This window comes from Hyperolius riggenbachi, chromosome 2 (genome assembly GCF_040937935.1).
Source record: "Hyperolius riggenbachi isolate aHypRig1 chromosome 2, aHypRig1.pri, whole genome shotgun sequence".
Lineage (NCBI taxonomy): Eukaryota > Metazoa > Chordata > Amphibia > Anura > Hyperoliidae > Hyperolius > Hyperolius riggenbachi.
The window spans coordinates 440,430,993-440,453,868 of NC_090647.1; the positions used below are offsets into that span (position 1 = coordinate 440,430,993).

A 22,876-nucleotide genomic window follows, 5' to 3' on the forward strand; every position below is an offset into this window, starting at 1 on the left:
AAAATACACACCATACAATTATCACATAACCGCTTGCCGACCGTATCACGCCAATGGGCGTGGCCGCGGCGGCTGCTCCAGGACCAGCTAACGCCGATTGGGGTAAAGTCCTGGGGCAGCAGTTTGCAGGAGATCGCGCGCATCTCCTGCTTGGTGGGCGGAGCAGAGCTCTGCCTTCAGTCTCCAATCGGCGATCGCCGCTCGGAAGACTGTTACACGGCGAAACCGCCATGTATTTACATGTACAGCGCTGCGATCAGCAGCAGCGCTGTACTGGGGACAGCCGTGTGACATGGCTGTCCCTCTGGGGGACAAAAGAGCGATCGGCTGTCATAGGCAGAAGCCTATGACAGCCGATCGCCATAATTGGCTGGCTGGAGGGAGGGAAGGAGGGATAGCATTTAAAGAAACAGTTAAAAAAACAAACAAACAATAATGTTTATTTAAAAAAAATGGGGGAGCGATCAGACCCCACCAACAGAGAGCTCTGTTGTTGGGGAGAAAAGGAGGAGGGGATCACTTTTGTGCAGAGTTGTACGGCCCTGCAGCTTGGCCTTAAAGCTGCAGTGGCCAATTAAACTGAAATTAGCCTGGTCACTAGGGGGGTTTAACACCATGGTCCTCAAGAGGTTAAGATACTATTTTCAGTCAAGAAAATGATTAAATTGGGCAAAAAATTATATCAGGAGCATAACTAGGCTGCATGCCTCCTCCCCATTTATTCAAGGGCCCTATGCTAAAAAAACATGCCTGCATCCCTGAAGCCCCCCTTAATGAGAGCGGCAGTACCACATGCACATATGGCTACGTTGTCTCCTCTTTACTCCGCAGCATGCACCAGCATTCCTCATACAGTGGGATGCGAAAGTTTGGGCAATCTTATTAATCGTTATGATTTTCCTGTATAAATCTTTGGTTGTTACGATAAAAAACGTCAGTTAAATATATCATATAGGAGACACACAGTGATATTTGAGAAGTGAAATTAAGTTTATTGGATTTACAGAAAGTGCGCAATAGTTTCAACAAAATTAGGCAGGTGCATACATTTGGGCACTGTTGTCATTTTATTGATTCCAAAACCTTGAAAACAAATTATTGGAACTCAAATTGGCTTGGTCAGCTCAGTGACCCCTGACCTACATACACAGGTGAATCCAATTATGAGAAACAGTATTTAAGGGTCAATTGTAAGTTTCCCTCCTCTTTTAATTACGCAGAAGAGTAGCAACATGGGGGTTCAAAACAACTCTCAAAGGACCTGAAGACAAAGATTGTTCACCATCATGGTTTAGGGGAAGGATACAGAAAGGAAGACCACAGGCTCAGTTCGAGTTAAGGCTCGAAGTGGCAGACCAAGAAAAATCTTGGATAGACAGAAGCGACGAATGGTGAGAACAGTCAGAGTCAACCCACAGACCACCACCAAAGACCTACACCATCATCTTGCTGCAGATGGAGTCACTGTGCATAGTTTAACCATTCGGCGCACTTTACAAAAGGGGATGCAGTATGCAAGAGTGATGCAGAGGAAGCCCTCAGCATGAACAGAACCGCTGGAGATATGCTAAACCACATTTGGACAAGCCAGCTTCATTTTTGAATAAGGTGCTGTGGACTGATGAAACTAAAATTGAGTTATTTGGGCATAACAAAGGGCGTTATGCATGGAGGAAAAAAAGCACAGCATTCCAAGAAAAACACCTGCTACCTTCAGTAAAATATGGTGGTGGTTTCATCATGCTGTGGGGCTGTGTAGTCAGTGCAGGGACAGGAAATATTTTCAAAGTTGAGGGACGCATGAATTCCATTCAGTATCAGCAGATTCTGGAGACCAATGTCCAGTAATCAGTGACAAAGCTGAAGTTGTGCCGGGGCTGGATCTTTCAACAAGACAACGACCCTAAACACTGCTCAAAATTCACTAAGGCATTCATACAGAGGAACAAGTACAACGTTCTGGAATGGCCATCTGAATATAAATAAAAATCTGTGCTGTGAGTTAAAGAGAGCTGTCCACGCTTGGAAGCCATCAAACCTGAATAAACTAGAGATGTTTTGTAAAGAGGAATGGTCCAAAATACCTTCAACCAGAATCCATATTCTTATTGGAACCTACAGGAAGCGGTTAGAGGCTGTAATTTCTGCAAAAGAAGGATCTACTAAATATTGATTTCATTTATTTTTTTTGTGGTGCCCAAATTTATGCACCTGCCTAATTTTGTTTAAACAATTATTGCACACTTTCTGTAAATTCAATAAACTACATTTCACTTTTCAAATATCACTGTGTGTGTCTCCTATATGATATATTTAACTGACATTTTTTATCATAACAACCAACAATTTATACAGGAAAATCATGACGTTTAACAAGGTTGCCCAAACTTTCGCATCCCAGTGTAGGTATGTGCACACTGCGCTGCTGCTCTGCATAAAGGGGGTAGTAAGAGTGATAGGCCTATTATCTTTACATTCACGTGTGCAGAATCAGCAGCTTAGTGAACCTGAGGTGAGAGGTATAAGGAGGCTGCTATATTTATTTCTCTTTAATCAATCCCAGTTACCTGGCAGTCCAGTTGGCATAAAAAAGGGGCACGAGGAATTTTGGGCACCCAATTTCAGGCTAGTAGAATACTGGTAACATTCACAGACATGCACATTATCATAATAAAATACAAGTAAATAATAGTGATGTTTTACTACAACTTAACATTACACTATTCTCACACAGCCTACCCCCCCCCCCCCCGCCTCTCCTTTCTGATGTCCAAGGGCATAATAATAGTAGGTGCAGGGGGGGGGGAGCCATGGGGGTGTGTGAAGCCTGGTTGGGGGAATGCCCAGGGACATTTTTAGCAGCAGGAAGGGGGGAGTAAGCACAGAGCATTGGTATGCTGCGCCCCCCCATTCAGCGCCCCCACTCTGTGTGCCTCCATCTTCTATGTCTCGAACATCGCTAATCAGGAAGTAGAGTCAGCAGTGTTGGAGACATAGAAGCTGGAGGCACGCAGAGCTCCGTCACCACCTGGAACCAGGAAGAGGCGAGTTCCCTGCCACTGCACTCATTTCTGGAGGGGGAGCCGGGAACACTGAAGGGGGTCAGAGGTGAGGGGAGAGTCTGGCCCCCCTCCCCACCACTGTGTGCCTGCTACTCCCCCCTCCATGCTGCCTATACTGGAGGCAACTATAGACCTGGCTAACCTATACTGGGGCACCTTTACCTGCCTAGCTATACTGGGGGGCACCTATACCTGGCTAACCTATACTGGGAAACCTATCTGGCTAACTATACTGGGAGCACGTCTAGACTTGGCTAACCTATACTGGGGGCACCTACAGACCTGGCTAACCTATACTGGGGCACCAATACCTGCCTACCTATACTGGAGGCACCTATACCTGGCTACTTATACTGTTAGTATGTTGTTGTTTTTTTTATAAATATCCTGCCCGGCTTGTCTTTCCAATTTGTGTTGGGGGGATTGGAGATTGGCTGAGGGCAGTGGCGTAGCAAAAGGGCTGCAGAGGTTGCGACTGCATCAGGGCCCTTGGGCTAGAGGGGCCCCAACGGCCCTACCCTCAACCATAGTATTAGCTCTTTATTGGTCCTGTGCTGATAATATTCACTTCCTTAGATGCTTTGAATAGTAGTGATCATTAACACACTGCTTCCCATCCGCTTCTTCACCTCTGACACTCTGTTGTCCTTTGCTGGTTTTGGTGTGCCACATAAATTGTTATGTATACAGTGTATAGAGCGGCCCAATGTAAAACTTGCACTGGGGCCTACAGCTTCTTAGCTACGCCATTGGCAAGGGGAGGGGGGGCATCGAAAGTTTCACAGGGGGGGAAACACCATCCTCTACGCCTAGCCTTAACTGTCTCCTCCATGCCTAACCTTAACCAACCCCTGCTGCCAATCTGCCACAATTACGGTAATGTTAGGGTGTTGCCATAGGCACTGATATAAATAGTGTCTATACTTTGAAAAGCATATATAGCAGCCTCCATATCCCTCTCACTTCAGGTTGCCATTAAGTAAATAATTTATGGATAAATACATGAAGCAAATTTAGAAAACCAAAGCCAACTGCAATTTAAAATGCAAGAGGAACTGGAAAAAATTCTGTCCCCAGAACTAGAGTGCAGGCATAACATCACTGACTGCATGCTTGTTCCTGGACAGGGAGTAAGCAGTGAAGGTCTATAGCAGTCAGCAGCGTCATCTCCCATATGCTTGTAATGACAGCCCCATTTTAAATGCGTATCCATTTTTTATTTCACATAATCCCATTAGATAAGTTTCTTCTAAAGAAAAGTTATAAAAATAATAAAACTGATATAGTACTTGTGAGTTAGTAAACAAATGAGATGTCCATGTACCTGATCCAGCCTTGTTTAGGGGTGCGGATGGAGGGGGTGGCTTCTTAGGTCTCTGCAAAGTAAAACAACAACATTAAAATACAAATCATATGTTAACCATTCACATCTTTGTTCACTAAAAGCTGTTAAAAACGAGCTGATGATTTCTAAAGGTGCCCATGCACTGGCAGATGGTTGGTAAATTTGGCCATCACCCGAATTTTCACCCTTACAGGTAGGTAGCCAGGTATAGGTGCCCCCTGTATAGGGTAGCCAGGTGTATTTGCCCCCAGTATAGGTAGCCAGTATAGTTGCCCAAGTATAGGTAGATAGTATTGTTGCCCCAGTAAAGGTAGGTAGTATAGTTGCCCCCAGTATAGTAGCCTCCAGTATAGCTAGTATAGTTGCCCCGTATATGTAGTATAGTTCCCCCAGTATAGGTAGTAAAGTTGCCCTAGTATAGGCAGTATACTTGCCCCAGTACAGGTAGCTAGTATAGTTGGCATCATGGGCGGGATGGCACTGTTACCAGTGTAGTGCAAACAGATTAGATTTCATGCTGAAATCTTTTGGAAATCTGTGCAGCCACCTCTGCTTGCCGGGCTCCCCCATGTATAGTGTACCCCAACAACCACTATCCCACTGGCATTAAGCATTAGTTTGTAGAATAAAGTGTCACATTTACTTTTAATGTGACATAGTTTAATGGACACCTTGTTGCTTACTTTTGCCTCTTTATAGGTGTTCTAAAAAAAAAGCTGCTCACTCATGTGTATTTAAAAGCCTTCCAAACATTTCACAGGCATTTAGCTACACTTGTCTTCTAAGTATTATGGGGTATAAACCTTATTCACATAAAACACCTATAATCCTGAAATAAATATGAATGCTGCATACACTAACACAGGCTAATGTGCTTTTTACATATCCTAATGCGTTTGCTGATGAAAGATCTTCTGAGGCATTGCAGGTGCATATTTACATTGCGTATAATATTCCCCTGCGATTACGCTACCGCCAATAGGAAAGGGCAGGCAATCTTAGGTGTTTATCTTGCATAATTTAAAACGCAATACACAGTTCGCTCACTTACTCCCAGTATTAGATTTGACTTTATAAGATGAGGGAAGAAATACAAATTGTTATATGTTGGTTTTTTTTTTTAACTCTCATCTATGTATGTGCTATTGCTGGGTAAACTGGATCCCAATTTACTATTAAAATTTACTAATCTATTGCAAATTGCAAGCCCTCGCCTTGGTGTTGCCACAATTGCGTAAGCACTAAGCAAGCAGCAGTGTACAAACAAACGTGTGCAACATTCCACTTCTAGACCTACGGGTGTGACAATGGCTCCCGTGACCCCTGACAGGATGGCTTGGAGGGCCTGGTCCTGTGGGAGATATCTAGAGTGGCAGCAGGGCATTTAATATTACCTGCTCCCGGCAGCAATACAGGTCCTCTTCACTCCCCATCAGCGTACAAGTGCTATGCAGTCAGTCAATCACTATAGCCGCATAGTGATTAGCTGGCTGCAGGGCACCTATATGCTGAAGGGGAGTGAAGAGGACCTGTATTACTGCCATATAACCACCGTATAACTCTCTGCTGCTGCTTTGCATACCAACAGCACTGAGCCCCCCTAGTTTCTGCCATCCCCACTGATGGAGGTGGGGGGCTCAATCTCCGGGGTCCCCTACTATGTAGTTATGCCCCATCTAGACCTGCATCCAGCTGCCACTGCAGATTCGCACAGTTCCACTGAAGTGAAAAGTGAATGAGTGGACATACTGTACATATACTGTACATACTCATTTCCTAATAGTCTGTTGGCCACCGTAGTGGTGGTCCACCTACACATTTATTAAATACATGTAGCGGCCAAGAAACGAGGTGGTCGGCAGTGTCACTTTTGACAGTCTGCACACACATAAGCCCATGTACACTGTGTCCACCCGGTGTCAAAAGTGGGACTTTTGAATGTAATGTTTTAAAACCAATATTCAAACATACATTATTGTAGTTAATTTCCTGGCTAGTTATGAACTGGTAACAGGTCAGGTTGTTATCTTGGATATACACAGACAGTTGAGCAGCAGTATTTCTAGGCAGAAAGACAAAGGAGGAACAATTGCGGCATGCATGACATGACTTTACTGGCTAAGCATGTTATTGGGAAGTAAAAATTGATTGTATGTGTTAAAAAGCTCTCAGGGGTCTCATCTGCATCCTTCAGTGCAGCCATGTCTGCTATTATGCCAGAGATCTTTCACTCACTATAATGGATGACTTCATCTGACCCACATTGGTGGGTGTCAATTCCGGCCTTCAGTGAATTAAATAGGAACTCTGTAATTACTGCCATTTCACTCATGATTTCCGAGGTCTGGTCAGGCCTATTTTAGGAAGCCATTGTTAAATTGACAGGCAGACGTCATGCTGCAGGCCAACACTCCATTTATTACCTCAGGCCTGGATGATTTCTGCTGCTTTTTAACAGCTGTAATTTGTGTTTACCTCTCAATATATTTCATGAGTGTAACACAAGCTGTGATGTCCTGACACTGACTGCAACTGCATGGCCCTCGGGTGTAATGGGACTTCCTGCTTTATCTCTTCTCCCAGGAACAGCACACTTGCTAAATCCATTGCTCCCAGCAACAATTCACTCAGTAGAACTGCTGCAGCTTTCCAGCATGGAAACAATTTAATGAGCGCTTAAAAGACAAATGTAGCGAGAGGGATATGGAGGATGCCATATTTTTTTTAAGCAATACCAGTTACCTGGCTATCCTGCTGATCATCTGCCTCTAATACTTTTGGCCATAGGCCCTGAACAAGCATGCAGCATATCAGGAGTTTCTGACACATGGCATTGTCAGATCTGACAAGATTAGCTGCATGCTTGTTTCTGGTGTGATTAAGACACTACTGCAGCCAAATAGTAAGGCTGCCAGGCAACTTATATTGCAATAAAGGAAATAAATATGGCAGCCTCCATATCTCTCTCATTTGTGTATATTTTCCAGAAATGCAGAATATATTCCATATACCGACTTTGCACCAAGGCTCCGGCTGTAGACTGGTCACATCTTAATTACTGATTCCAGGAGGAGCATGGCTATGAAGGCAGTCCTATGTACCACTCTCCATGTAAGTACAGGAGAGGGTGTGGCTAAAAAGCAGTCTTACATATCAAACTTACCACACTTCATTTCAAGTAGGGAAGAGGGTGTGGCTAGAAGGCAGTCCTATGTACCACTCTCCATGTAAGTACGGGAGAGGGAGTGGCTAGAAAGCAGTCTTACGTAACACCTCATTTCAAGTAGGGGAGAGGGTGTGGCTATGAAGGCAGTACTATGTACCACTCTCCATGTATGCACGGGAGAGGGTGTGGCTAGAAATCAGTCTTGCGTATCACATGTCATTTCAAGTAGGGGAGAGGGTGTGGCTAGAAGGCAGTCCTATGTACCACTCTCTATTGTAAGTAGGGGAGAGGAGGGTTTGGCTAGAAAGCAGTCTTATGTATCATACTTCATTGAATGTAGGGGAGAGGGTGTGAGTAGAAGGCACTCCTATGTACCACTCTACACTGTAAGTAGGAGAGAAGGTGTGGCTAGAAAGCAGTTTTATGTAACATTCTCCATTATAAGTATAGGAGTAAGGGTGTAACTAGGAGGCAGTCTTACATACCACTCTCCATTGCAAGTAGGCGAGAGGCTGTGGCTAGGAGGTAGTCTTACATACCACTCTCCATAGTAAGTAGAGAAGAGGGTGTGGCTAGAACAAAGTCTTATGTACCACTCTCCATTGTAAGTAGGTAAGAGGGGGTGGCTGGAAGGGAGTCTTACGTATTAATCTCCATTGTAAGTAGGGGAGAAGGTGTGGCTAGAAAGCAGTCTTATGTACCCCACTTTATTGTAAGTAGGGGAGAGGGTGTGGCTAGAAGGCAGTCTTCCGCACCACTCTTCATTGTAAGTAAGGGAGAGGGCGTGGCAATAGGTTAACTGACAACTGTAAAGCTACAAATCTAATGACAATGCCCAATCTAATAATGGCCACTAATGGCCAATCTTTTTTGTCCAATTTTACCAAATCTATACAGTAGAAGAGTACACTGAGTGAATATATTGAATGGATACTTTAGGCAGTCTATTACACAGAAATTGTAATATTGGACAAAAAAGATTGTACACCTTTAAAGTGGGCACCTCTAGGGGCTCATTATTAGTATAATTCTTGAGTCAATGAGTTTATTAAACTGGAAATAATCGGCTGATTTTTCTGATAGAAATAAATAATCCTTCATAAAATGTTATCTTAATGTGCACCTTTAGGCCTTGATTCACAAAACTGTGCTAACTGTTAGCACGGCTTTTCGTGTGTTTTCACAAATTTATCGCGTGAACGCAACTGTTACCGTGCGAAAATTTGCGTTAACGTGCGAATGCTCGATAACCGTTATCACGCAAACTTTCACGTGAAGCACTTTTCACAGCGTGCTAACAGTTAACACCGTTTTGTTAATCAAGCCCTTAGTGTGCTGAAAACAATCATAAAGATTAATATAGGCACTATATATACTAAGGTTATTAATCTGCCCAATGGCTACAAGCATGTCTGCACACAAGTCACAAAGCTAGAGAATCATAGTTACAATAATAATCACTAACTACCTTTGTGTACTGTACTTACATGGATTTCTTTCTCCAAGTCAGGAAGAATTAGCTTGACAAAATTGTCTGGAAATACTCCTCTCCTGCCATTGACCTCTCCTTCCCACCAACCTGCATCCACGCAATCCTGGAAGAAATAGACACTGTGTTACAGTGGGCCTATCTACTGCAGGCAATTGATTGGTTACATTATTACATATAGTAAACCCTGTGAAAACATGAACAAAAAAGGTAGCATTTCCAACTGCCAGGCTCCACCGAGTCTAATGCTGGTCATGCAGGAAGAGATATCTTCTTTCACATTTGATTCCTATGTAGAACAGCAAAGATTACTCACAACAACCATGCTGTGAAAGGATTACCTCAGGGGCATAACAATAGACCCTGCAAGGGATGCAGCCGCAGGGGGGTCCAGAAGCCACAGGAGGCCCTGTGGGGGGGAGAAGCTTCTTTTCCCTGTCCTGAGAGACTGACGACAACTAACGCCACAGAGAAAAAAACGTTCTGCTCTCTGCACAATTGTTCTAATGACTGCATCTGCTCAGCCACTGATAATGAATCATACAAAGTTTTGTAGACAAAGATTTGTAGACAGTCCCTATTCAGTGTGCAGCAGGGTCTTGTATGCAGCACCCGGCCCCCAACCTCTCTAACCCTCCACAAGTGCTGCGTACTGTAGTGATGCTGGAGAAGTCTGCAGAGCCAGTTCTACATGCACATTTTATCACAGAAGTGAATGTAATTGATAGAGAAAATGTCTGCAGTGCTCCACTGCTGTCTGTTTGTATCTGCTTGGGGAAAACACATTGTAATGTGCACTAGCCAACTGATTAAGATTGGTTCTCAGTTTACCGGTGCAGAAAGCGAGGGGGGAGGGGGGCTCCATCCAAAGTTTTGCAGGGGGGCCCAGTGATTTCTAGTTACGCCCCTGGATTACCTGATTATATATGAATTGAGTGTTTAGATAGGTCATCACTTTATGTAACAGATGACAAATGTCACTGATCTGATGCCTGGTACACACCATGCAATTTCACATCAGACAGATTGGTCAAGACAGATCCGATTGGATTTCCAATCGTTTTTCTGATCGATTTTCTGACCACTTCTATGCAAATCGATTAGAAAGACAATCGGAAATCAGATCGGACCTGTCGTAAATTATCAATTTGACCCATCTATCTGACAGGAAATTGCATGGTGTGTACCCGGCTTAACAGATAAAACTTGAAAAATCTATTTTTCAGCCAAATGTATAACTACATGAATAATATGTCCACCAAATTCAAGTGCTTAACGTGAAATGGAACCAAGTAAAATGATTTAAAAAAAACACACAATGTCCCTGCAAATGAATATTACATAGTTACCTCGCCATCAGTTCCTCTCAGAAGCTCACCATTTTCTTCTTACAGCAATTCCTTCCATTTCTGACAAGTCTTTGTCCGCTCAGAATTGTAAGTAGCTGACGTCTGGTACCAGCTCTATGGACCCACAGTTTTTGCAAATGAGCCAAATTATGATTTAGGACAACATTTGTTTTATCTCTGCGATATATAGATTAGGCAGCACAAAGCAAGGGCAAAAACCAAGCTTAGGCTTTATTTCTACAACTTTCAGAACATAAAGAACGGTGTACACTGTCACTTTAACTGCTTAAAGCTAACCACTGCAGGGCTTCTACAGAGCTTCCTTTGTTATTGTGCGTCTGAATGACATTACAATGTTTCAGCTGGTTTGTAATATACCATAATGGCACATTTTATGGGAAATTACACCCAATTAGGTTTAATTAGCATTAAGAAAGTCTACTCTTCCACTCATAGATTTGCTGATGTTGCAGTTCTACAATCTTTGTTTTAGTAAAGCAATTTATATATAACACATTAAAAAGAGCCACTTAAAACAGGATTTATATTTATGTATAACATAACAAAATAAATAAAATAATCTGAGCTAAATGCAAATATCCCACAAACATAAGATGTTTGGATATTTTTAGATCTCCGGGACAGACAGCAAGAAGATATCAATAGGGGTAAAAAAAAAAAAACTTTAGATAGCTATATTTTCCACTCCCCCACCCCAAAACACACACAAACACACTCCTAGCCACACACACCACACATTTTTCCAGCCACAGTACACCACTACCAGTGGCTGCTTCCTTCTTAAGGGCCTGAATCCGCCAAGTTTCCCTGCAGGCAAATTGCACGGGGAAACTCTGCCATAGGGTAGAATGGCGCCACCGGCCGAATTGCTTGCGCTAGTGATTTGGCCGACATTACCATCCGAAATGGTGTGGGAGGCTGCGAATCCTAGCCTTGCATGGCTGATGGGATTCATCTGCGTAGCCGCACACCAGGAGGTAACGCCGTGCATCTCGCAGAAGCGTGCGTCACAAGTGGAAATGGGCCCTAACAGAATAGAGAGGAATGATGCCTGATTGATGGCAGAATACATACCAGCCAGAGTACACAGCTAAGCAGAGAACATACCAGCCAGCATGATCTACCACTTTCAGACTTTCAGCCGCAAACAGGAAAATAGTGTTATCTAAACTAACTGTTCTCAGGCTCCCAGTTCCTACTTATGACAACCACAGACAGCCCAGGCTGACAAGACCTAAAGCTATTTACACACATGCGATAACTGTCACCCATTGGGGGATCTGAAAAGGAAACATTGGGCAATAATTCCGGGACAGGTGCTGTACAGCCCTTTAGGCTAGCGATGTGTTTTGTTGCTTATGGAGGGGGCAGAGTGACAACGAGCGGCACACGACAGAGCAGATTGCTTGAGGTGGAGTTACTGGAAATAACATGATTGGTCCTGCTTGAGCATTGGAAGCCGTTAAGGATCTGGCTTAAAAGATCCTTAACGACACCTGAGCATGATTGATTGGGCAGCCTTTGTACACACACACATGATCATTGGACGTCTCAGCCAACAATTATGTGTGTACCTTTACCGTCTCTGGACCGCAGTAGTTGGAATCTATTCCGCATCTACGGCTCTTTAACTTTGATGCAGCTTTTTGCAGCCGGTAATCGGAAGTAACCAAATTACTTCAAGATTGCTTTTAAAAATAATACAAAAGCGATTTTGCAGCCCTTGAATTCTTGGAGGGCACACGCGCCCAAAGTGCCGCATGTCTTGAGATTAGCCCTAATCGCAATCGCTCTAGTGTGTTATCCACCATTTAAATACCTTGGTAAAGAATTTTTTGGAATTGCTGGCGATTATTGACTATCCAAAACTGCTGCCTACATGTCCAATTATTATTTTTCCATTGCTGGTTGAAATCCCACCTACTTAAAGTTAAGCTCGGCTTTTAACAAATAGGTTGGGAGATATTAAGTTGGTAAGGACAGGCAAATTAGTTAATAACATTCACATAGATTATATAGTTATGTAAAAGTAGTCAAGTGGATCCAAGGAATGATGTCAGTGGAGAGACCCGGTGGCTGGGACATGTGATTGAATGCAGTATGGTTCACTATGACTACTTTTAGTAAATGGAATGCCCACATAGCTCATGGTATTTGGAATCATTTTAGTTACGTATAAAGCTTCACATTTAAAGCTAATCTCAAGGATTTTCAAAGACCAAGAACATAAACTCTCCTTTAAGTAATGCTATTTTTTAAGAATCTTTACAATTACTGTACATTATTTTTGTGATGTATATAGCATTCAAATGACCACAACACCCTCTTCTATTTCCTATACTGCATAGCAAGGTCTGGTACTCTAGAAGTCTAGTCGCACCTCCCACTCTCAGCACTGCAAGAAGTACATCCCTAGCCATGGAAGTTACACATCTCCCTGGAAGAGAGAAAGTGTTATCATTGTATTCAACACTGGGAATAAGATACTAATAAAGAAAACAAATATTAATATTATTTGTTTCTGGGGAAAGCTTTCACGGCCTTGGAAAATCCTAGAGATCTGCTTTAATTTACTTGCTGTGTTTGTTTATCTAACCTGTCCAACCCTCCTCTCTCCCACCTGGCCTCATTTTTTTAAATCAGAAGTGAAAATGTTTTTTTCCTTCCAGTTTTGCCAGTCCCCCCACTGGCAGCCTTTCAGACAAAGGATACCATTCAAGATTCTAATTCTCACCAACAAAGCTCTTAGCCCTGGTTGACATTCAAGTGGAAAAACAGACAATTTTTGTCTGTTTTACGGTTCACAAAATACACATGTCAATCTTATATTCTTAATAGGATCTATTCACAAATGTCATTTTGCAGTGGATCCATTGGGGTCCATGGAACACAAAGTCCTGACCTGCATGTTAATTACAGTTACATAGTTATTTGGGTTGAAAAAAGACATATGTCCATCGAGTTCATCCAGAAAATAAGGTACAACACCAGCCTCCCTCACATATCCCTGATGATCCAGAGGAAGGCGAAAAACCCTTACAAGGCATGGTCCAATTAGCACCAAAAGGGAAAAAAATGCCTTGCTGACTCCAGATGGCAATCAGATAAAATCCCTGGATCCCCACCACTGGGCATTACCTAGTAATTATAGTCATTGATGTCTTTCAACGCAAGGAAAGCATCTAAGCACCCTTTAAATGCAGATATAGAATTTCCCATAAATACTTCCTGTGGCAATGCTTTCCACATCTTAATCACTCTTACTGTAAAGATCCCTTTCCTAAATAAATGGCTAAAATGTTTTTCCTCCATGCGCAGATCATGTCCTCTAGTCCTTTGTGAAAGCCTAGAGACAAAAAGCTCATCCGGCAAGCTTCTATATTGCCCTCTGACGTATTTATACATGTTAATTAGATCCCCACAATCAGATTGTGTTTATGATAGAAGCCTATATATGAACCGCATCCACTTCTAACTCTATACAGACCACAATAGACCACCAAACCGGATACTGCACAATCCACTCCAGCTGGCCATTGGAAAGCCTGCTCTAGCCTTAAAGAGACTCTGGGGCATATGCAATTCACTTTGTCACCTGAGTTTTCTCCTAGGTGATATTTTCACAACTTGTAAATAAAATGTCTTTTAACCACCCTGGCGTTCTATTAAGATCGCCAGGGCGGCTGCATGAGGGTTTTTTTTAAATTAAAAAAAAACTATTTCATGCAGCCAACTGAAAGTTGGCTGCATGAAAGCCCACTAGATGGCGCTCCGGAGGTGTTCTTCTGATCGCCTCCGGCGGCCAAAAGTAACACGGAAGGCCGCAATGAGCAGCCTTCCGTGTTTGGCTTCTCCTGTCGCCATGGCGACGAGCGGAGTGACGTCATGGACGTCAGCCGACGTCCTGACGTCAGCCGCCTCCGATCCAGCCCTTAGCGCTGGCCGGAACTATTTGTTCCGGCTGCGCAGGGCTCAGGCGGCTGGGGGGACCCTCTTTCGCCGCTGCTCGCGGCGGATCGCCGCAGAGCGGCGGCGATCGGGCAGCACACGCGGCTGGCAAAGTGCCGGCTGCGTGTGCTGCTCTTTATTTCATCCAAATCGGCCCAGCAGGGCCTGAGCGGCACCCTCAGGCGGTAATGGACGAGCTGAGCTCGTCCATACCGCTAAGGTGGTTAAACCACCAGCAAGCAAACAAATACTAAAAATAATTTTGATAGTAATTTCCACCTACTTGTTTGTACCTTTTCCATTGCAAAGTGCTAAAAAGTTATTTTAAATTGAAGATGAAAAATTATCTCCTAGGAGTAAAGTCAGGAGAAAAAGTGAATTGCATATGGGCCCCTGTAACAAAATTTTCAGCCTTATTTCTTCTATCCTATAAATTCCTATACCTGTTTTAATGTGGTCTGGATTACTGCAGCCTTTTCTAGTTGCACTGTCTCTGTAATATATCTAATCTTCTTTTCTTTGTCAAGCTTTGTCGACCCAGGCAGGAATGGGCTGCCTCTGTTGTAATGAATACAAGTTATGCACGCCCCCTGCAGGCTCTGTGTGCTTTGTTTACTCCTCACTCTCTGCTCTCAGTTTCAGCAGTTTGTGAGGCTGAGAGGGGAGGGAGCTTCCTGTCACATGCTCAGAAACTGTGAGAATCCACTATGTAATAAAAACTTGTAGTATACTGTAAGATGATATATACTGTATATATATATATATATATATATATATATATATATATATATATATATATATATATATATATATATATATATATATATATATATATACACACACACACACACACATATTAGTGTATGTGTGTGTGTGTGTGTGTTTTTAATATATATACAGTGGGTTGCAAAAGTATTCGGCCCCCTTGAAGTTTTCCACATTTTGTCATATTACTGCCACAAACATGAATCAATTTTATTGGAATTCCACATGAAAGACCAACACAAAGTGTTGTACACGTGAGAAGTGGAACGAAAATCATACATGATTCCAAACATTTTTTACAAATAAATAACTGCAAAGTGGTGTGTGCATAATTATTCGGGCTCCCTTTGATCTGAGTGCAGTCAGTTGCCTATAGACATTGCCTGATGAGTGCTAATAACTAAATAGAGTGCACCTGTGTGTAATCTAATGTCAGTACAGATACAGCTGCTCTGTGACGGCCTCAGAGGTTGTCTAAGAGAATATTGGGAGCAACAACACCGTGAAGTCCAAAGAACACACAAGACAGGTCAGGGATCAAGTTATTGAGAAATTTAAAGCAGGCTTGGGCTATAAAAAGATTTCCAAAGCCTTGAACATCCCACGGAGCACTGTTCAAGCGATCATTCAGAAATGGAAGGAGTATGGCACAACTGTAAACCTACCAAGACAAGGTCATCCACCTAAACTCACAGGCCGAACAAGGAGAGCGCTGATCAGAAATGCAGTCAAGAGGCCCATGGTGACTCTGGACGAGCTGCAGAGATCTACAGCTCAGGTGGGAGACTCTGTCCATAGGATAACTATTAGTCGTGCACTGTACAAAGTTGGCCTTTATAGAAGAGTGGCAGGAAGAAAGGCATGGTTAACAGAAAGCATAAGAAGTCCCGTTTGCAGTTTGCCACAAGCCATCTGGGGGACACAGCAACCATGTGGAAGAAGGTGCTCTGGTCAGATGACACCAAAATGGAACTTTTTGGCCAAAATGCAAAACGCTATGTGTGGCAGAAAACTAACGCTGCACATCACTCTGAACACACCATCCCCACTGTCAAATATGGTGGTGGCAGCATCATGCTCGGGGGGTGCATCTCTTCAGCAGGGACAGGGAAGCTGGTCAGAGTTGATGGGAAGATGGATGGAGCCAAATACAGGGCAAACTTGGAAGAAAACCTCTTGGAGACGGCAAAAGACTTGAGACTGGGGCAGAGGTTCACCTTCCAGCAGGACAATGACCCTAAACATAAAGCCAGGGCAATAATGGAATGGTTTAAAACAAAACATATCCATGTGTTAGAATGGCCCAGTCAAAGTCCAGATCTAAATCCAATCGAGAATCTGTGGCAGGATCTGAAAACTGCTGTTCACAAACGCTGTCCATCTAATCTGACTGAGCTGGAGCTGTTTTGCAAAGAAGAATGGGCAAGGATTTCAGTCTCTAGATGTGCAAAGCTGGTAGAGACATACCCTAAAAGACTGGCAGCTGTAATTGCAGCAAAAGGTGGTTCTACAAAGTATTGACTCAGGGGGCTGAATAATTACGCACACCCTACTTTGCAGTTATTTATTTGTAAAAAATGTTTGGAATGATGTATGATTTTCGATCCACTTCTCACATGTACACCACTTTGTATTGGTCTTTCACGTGGAATTCCAATAAAATTAATGCATGTTTGTGGCAGTAATGTATCAAAATTTCAACTTCAAGGGGGCCGAATACTTTTGCAACCCACTGTATATATACAGTACAGATCAAAAGTTTGGACACACCTTCTCATTCAAAGAATTTTCTTTATTTTCATGATTATGAACATTGTCCCAACCCCATTTATAAGGCAAGAAATCCCACTTATTAAACCTGACAGAGCACACCTGTGAAGTGAAAACCATTTCAGGTGACTACCTCTTGAAGCTCATCAAGAGAATGCCAAGAGTGTGCAAAGCAGTAACCAAAGCAAAAGGTGGCTACTTTGAAGAACATAGAATATTACATTTTCAGTTGGTTCACACTTTTTGGTTATGTATTATCAGTGCAGTTTCTAGGCTAAAATGCACCCAGGGCGAGGGTGTAAAGATTGCGCCCCCCCCCAGCAAAGTATGGGTGCCCGCAGTATAGGTTAGCCAGGTCTAGTAGCACTTAGTATAGGTCCCCCCAGTATAGGTAGCCAAGAATAGGTACCCCAGGATAGGTAGCCAGGCATAGGTGATCTGGTTGATAGTGAAGAAAAGAAAAGAAAAAAACCGCAGGGGTACCAGGAGCCCTTATGGTGTATTACCTTCAGATAAAGGAATTAAAATTACGAGTAAATTATACTCACAAGTGTAGGTTGCTTTAAGGCAACCACTTGTATAGGCGTGTGGGGAAGTCCCGTCCCCACTCGGTCTTTATGGTAGTCGGTCGCTGCTCCTTAGAAAAAGTCTTCACTTCTCTTTAGTCGTGAAGGACCCCACGCGTGGGGTAATACAGGATTGTTTTTCGAAGGGGGTAGGAGGCGCCCGTACAGTGTATTCAGTGCTCCCTTTATACAAACTTTTCCTCTCACCCGGATGTCCCATGACATCCGGGTGAGAGGAAAAGTCTTCCTGCTTCTCCAAAATAAGGAAGAAGTTCCCGCATCCCATCGTCATCTGTGTGCCTGCACCTGTAATTGACCTGAGGAAGCGGCTTGGACCGCGAAACGCGTTGTCTATTGTGCTAAATAAACCCTCCTAACCATTCATCAAGTGGAGTCTCTTTGTATAAAGGGAACACTGAATACACTGTACGGGCGCCTCCTACCCCCTTCGAAAAACAGGCATAGGTGAGCCAGTATAGTTGCCCCCGCTATAGGTTAGCCAGGTAGGTGCCTCCAGTATAGGTAGCCAGTATAGTTGCCCCCAGTATAGGTTAGATAGGCAGGCGCCCCCGGTATAAGTTAGATAGGTAGGTGTTCCAGTACAGGTTAGCTAGGTGGGTGCCTCTAATATAGGTAGCCAGAATAGTTGCTCCAGCATAGTTAGATAGGTAGGTGCCCCCAGTATAGGTTATTTAGGTAGGTGCCTGCAATATAGGTAGCCAGTATAGTTGCCACCTGTATAGGCTAGCTAGGTAGGTGCCCCCAATACAGGTTAGATAAGTGCCCCCAGTATAGGTTAGATAGGTAGCTGCCCCCCCAGTATAGGTTAGATAGGTAGGTGCCCCTCAGTATAGGTTAGATAGGTAGGTGCCCCCCAGTGTAGGTTAGATTAGGTAGCTGCCCCCTAGTATAGGCTATATTAGACAGGTGCCCCCCAGTATAGGTTATATTAGTTAGCTGCCCCCCCCCCCCAGTATAGGTTAGATAGGTAGGTGCCCCCAGTATAGGTTAGATTAGGTAGCTGCCCCCCAGTATAGGTTAGGTAGGTGCCCCCCAGTATAAGTTAGGTAGGTGCCCCCCAGTATAGGTTAGATAGGTAGCTGCCCCCCAGTATAGGTTAGATTAGGTAGCTGCCCCCCAGTGTAGGTTAGATAGGCAGCTGCCCCCCAGTGTAGGTTAGATTAGGTAGCTGCCCCCCAGTGTAGTTTAGATAGGTAGCTGCCCCCCAGCGTAGGTTAGATTAGGTAGCTGCCCCCCAGTGTAGGTTAGATAGGTAGCTGCCCCCCAGTGTAGGTTAGATAGGTAGCTGCCCCCCAGTGTAGGTTAGATTAGGTAGGTGCCCCCCAGTAAAGGTTAAATAGGTAGGTGCCCCCCAGCGTAGGTTAGATAGGTAGCAGCCCCTCAGCGTAGGTTAGACTAGGTAGCTGCCCCCCAGCGTAGGTTAGATTAGGTAGCTGCCCCCAGGATAGGTTAGATAGGTAACTGCCCCCCAGCGTAGGTTAGATTAGGTAGGTGCCCCCCCGTATAGGTTAGATAGGTAGCAGCCCCCCAATGTAGGTTAGATAGGTAGCTGCCCCCCAGCGTAGGTTAGATTAGGTAGCTGCCCCCCAGCGTAGGTTAGATTAGGTAGGTGCCCCCAGGATAGTTTAGATAGGTAGCTGTCCCCTATAATGGAGGGGGGAGCCGGAGCCACGGGGAGGGCAGCCTGACCTCTCCCTCCCTCTCCTCTCCCGGGCGCCCTCCGTGCTCCCCCCTCAGATGCAGAGTCCTTGAGCAGGCAGGAAGCGCTGTTTACAACTCACCTGTAGGCTCCAAGCGCTGCTCTCTCGCCGCCGGTCTTTTCCTCTCTGTATACATACTGATACACATGCTGCTTCCGGCTAAACAGGAAGCAGCGTGTGTATCAGTATGTATACAGAGAGAGGAGACCGGCGGCGAGAGAGCAGCGCTTGGAGCCAGGCAGGTGAGTTGTAAACAGCGCTTCCTGCCTGCTCACGGACTCTGCATCTGAGGGGGGAGCACGGAGGGCGCCCGGGAGAGGAGAGGGAGGGAGAGGTTGGGCTGCCCTCCCCGCGGCTCCCCCCTTCATTATAGCGCCCCCCTCCCAACAGCGCCCCGGGCGGCGGCACGCCCCGCATGGCCCTAGAAACGGGCCTGTGTATTATACTTCCACATGTGTTAATTCATAGTTTGGATGCCTTCAGTATGAATCTACAATGTTCATAGTCATGAATATAAAGAAAACTCTTTATAAAGAAGGTGTGTCCTAACTTTTAGTCTGTACTGTATATACATACACAAACATCACTTCCTGGTTAGCGGCCATGTTTTTTGTTGGTAAACACTGCCTAAAACTGGCGATTAAAAGCCAGGATTGTGTCGGGGAGCGTCGGCGACGGAAAAGAGGGATCCAGGAGATTACAGTGACTCGATTCATATTTTTTTTATTGTACAAATCGGACAGTACAGATTCTCTTTAAAGGGAACACGAGGTGGGTTTTAAGAATGCCATCAGGACACAGAGGCTGGTTCTGCATGCAATGACCAGCCTCTGTTACTATACTGCCCCCCCCCCCCCCCAGGCCCCCCTGCGCTCTGCTGTCCTCCATAAATCAAACCACATTTATGGAGGACAGCATTTTTCTCTCATCATTCTCTAGGTACAGCTTCTCTTTTTACCACATACAGAACTTTTCTCAATTTTCTTCCCTCATTTGGAACTCCCTTCCACAACCTGTTTAGCGCTCACCCGCCCTTACTATCGTTAAGCACAACTTAAGAACCCACATCTAAAGGAAGGCATACAGTCTTACCTAAAGCACTCCATTGGCATTGCTAAGAGAACCAGGGCACTTTTGGGCACTCCAGACAAAAAATGGGTATGGCCACACACCAGAATGTGGGTGTGGTCATGGGTGGAGCCAAATTTACATGAACTTATCAGCGGTCTAAGTAGGCTTGCCCAGCAAAATGTTGGATGACTACAATAAATGACTACAATAAATAAATAAATGCAGCATATCACATAAATAGGCAGTGTTACTTAAACATAAATAGGCATAGTTACTTGGCTTCTGTGCTGGATGGTCTGGCTTTCTGCTGGGGAACTGGCTTGCTACCAGGTTGTCTGGCTGTCCCTCCATTGCCTTCCCTGACCTTTTAGTGGACCCCTTCCTACAGGCTTCCCATTGAGGCACCACAATTCCCAGCATGCCCCCATAGAATAACCACAGCTCCCTGCAAGCCCCCATAAAGGCAGCACAGCACCCAGAATACCCCCATAGAGACACCACAGCACCCAGCATATCGGCCATTGAGGCACTACAGCTCCCAGCATGCCCCCATAGAAGCTCCACAGCTCCGACTCTGCCTGGGGGACCTCATGGGCACGCCAGAATAGATCTGTGGCATGTGCCACTGATGTTTGGGGCTAGCAACGCCCACTCTATCCCGTCAACATTCACCATGTAATTACCTTGTGAATAGCTTGCTTGACTTATTTTTTTCTACCCCTTAACTCCTTAGAGTGTAAGCTAGAAAGGGCATACATCTCTCCTATAGTGTTTGAGTACTGCTCTGTAATGTGTGTATTTATCTTCCACCTCTATGTATGTATGTTCAAGCTGAGCTGTTCAGTTGTGTATTTTCTAAACCCTCTCACTGTCCAATCAGTTGTATGTACTATGTTCTGTGTATTGTACAGCGTTATGGAAGATGGTGCTGTATAAATCCATAATAATGATAATCAGAGGTGGACACACAGCAGATCATATTCCACACATTGAGGGATGAGTCCTGAAGCAGAAGGCAGGAAATGAGAGGAAAACCAGTCTTCCACTTTACAAGCTGGAGTTAGTAAGTGGGTGGCTTTTAGAAGGAATGTTTTGTATTTCTAGATTTGACAGAGCAGGCAGTACTGATGATACCTGGCCCTGGCTAGATGTTTGTGAAAGGGGCTTATAGAGAAGTCAGGACACCTCATACCTCTACCATGCACTTACAGGGACAATTATTTGTCCTTTACCGTCTTCCACTCACAGTATAGACGCACACCAAGAAGTACAGAGAGGTAAAAGCAATTTACTCTCCACCTACTGTCACTGTAGCAGACTATGGGCTGTGAAAGGAAATGTACTGCATAAATGTACTGCATAAAGTTAAAGGACTGGATAATTTTCCAGTAGGGAACCACCACTAGACCCTAGCATGGCCATTCCTAACATGTGGTTAATTGTGTTTGTTCCTCTTCATAACCCCAGTATTGGTAAAGACAAGATTCTTAACTCATTTCCCTAAATTGAAGAATGTGCCAGTAAGCTGCAGGGTTGGGGTCCTGCAAATGTCCCACAGGCAATACACCAGGAAGGAGGCACCATATGGGGGCTGCAAAAGGAATTGGACGTTTGTACATGTAAGGCTGCAGAAGGAATAAAGGTGATGTTGCCTATGCGATCCTGCAGCTGGTTTGGGAGGCAGGATGTCGCACATAAGGCACTGTAGGCATGTGCCTACAGGCACCTGATGATGAAAAGGCTGCTCACTCCCCTCCTCGGGTGCCTTTCTCCTTCCTTCCCGATGCAAAGTCCTGATGAGAGTGTAAATGAGAGGTAACTTGCCCAGCTCTCGGCATTCCACTGACGAGATCTCCCTTCAGTCAGACGCACCTCTAGCTACTTAGTACTGAAGGTACCTCGGGCTACTTCATGCTAAGGGACACCTATAGCTACCTATGATGGGTAAGCGAAGTAAGGGAGAAGTGACATCTGGGACAGCCAGCACACTTACGGTGCAGTTCAGCTGGGGTTTTTAGGTTCATGGAGGATGAAGTCTATGGTGTCTGGACATCTCTGTCTATAGGTTCTTGTGATATAAATCCAGGCCTGCACATGGGATTGTTGCTTGATATAGATGGGCTGCTGTACAAAGGTGGTAGATGTTGACTGCTGTATGTAAAGAGGGCTCCTGTACATGGAAGAAGAAGCTTTGCATTGTGGGATGCACATGGAGGCTGCTGTACGTGAAAGGACAATGTTGTTGTATGCAAAAAGTTAGTGTTAGGCAGTGGAGAGGGGAGTCGGCCCAATCAGCTGTTCATGCCGAATCTGTGGTTGAGGAGCTAATGTGTAAGTACCAGTGATTGCTATTGAAATCAGGGTATGGAAATAACCATGGAATAAGTGAGAAGGAGGGGTGACACGATATAGCCTAGGTGGGAGAAAAGCATAGTCCAGCCCGGGTACACCTGCATGACACGGGTGCACATTTTCCTGTTCTTGCTAGGTGAGCTTCATTGTCAGTCCAACTAACACAATGGAGCTAAATAATCATTCCATCTACAACTACTGAGACATTGTACATGCGAGACAGGCTGAAGCGTGCATTCCCTCAAGTGCTG

General features: G+C 44.5%; 1 protein-coding gene across 6 annotated transcripts in view; it reads right to left on the reverse strand.

Moving 5' to 3' along the window:
* Positions 1–22,876, reverse strand: part of LOC137546932 (SH3 domain-containing kinase-binding protein 1-like) — a 516,647-nt gene that overhangs the window by 61,560 nt on the left and 432,211 nt on the right. For all 6 annotated transcript variants that reach the window (XM_068269991.1, XM_068269992.1, XM_068269993.1 and 3 more), the window contains 2 exons: positions 9,061–9,168; positions 4,387–4,438 (listed from right to left, as the gene is read on the reverse strand). In XM_068269991.1, the coding sequence (XP_068126092.1) occupies positions 4,387–4,438; positions 9,061–9,168 (160 nt within the window). The remainder of the gene's footprint in view (positions 1–4,386; positions 4,439–9,060; positions 9,169–22,876) is intronic.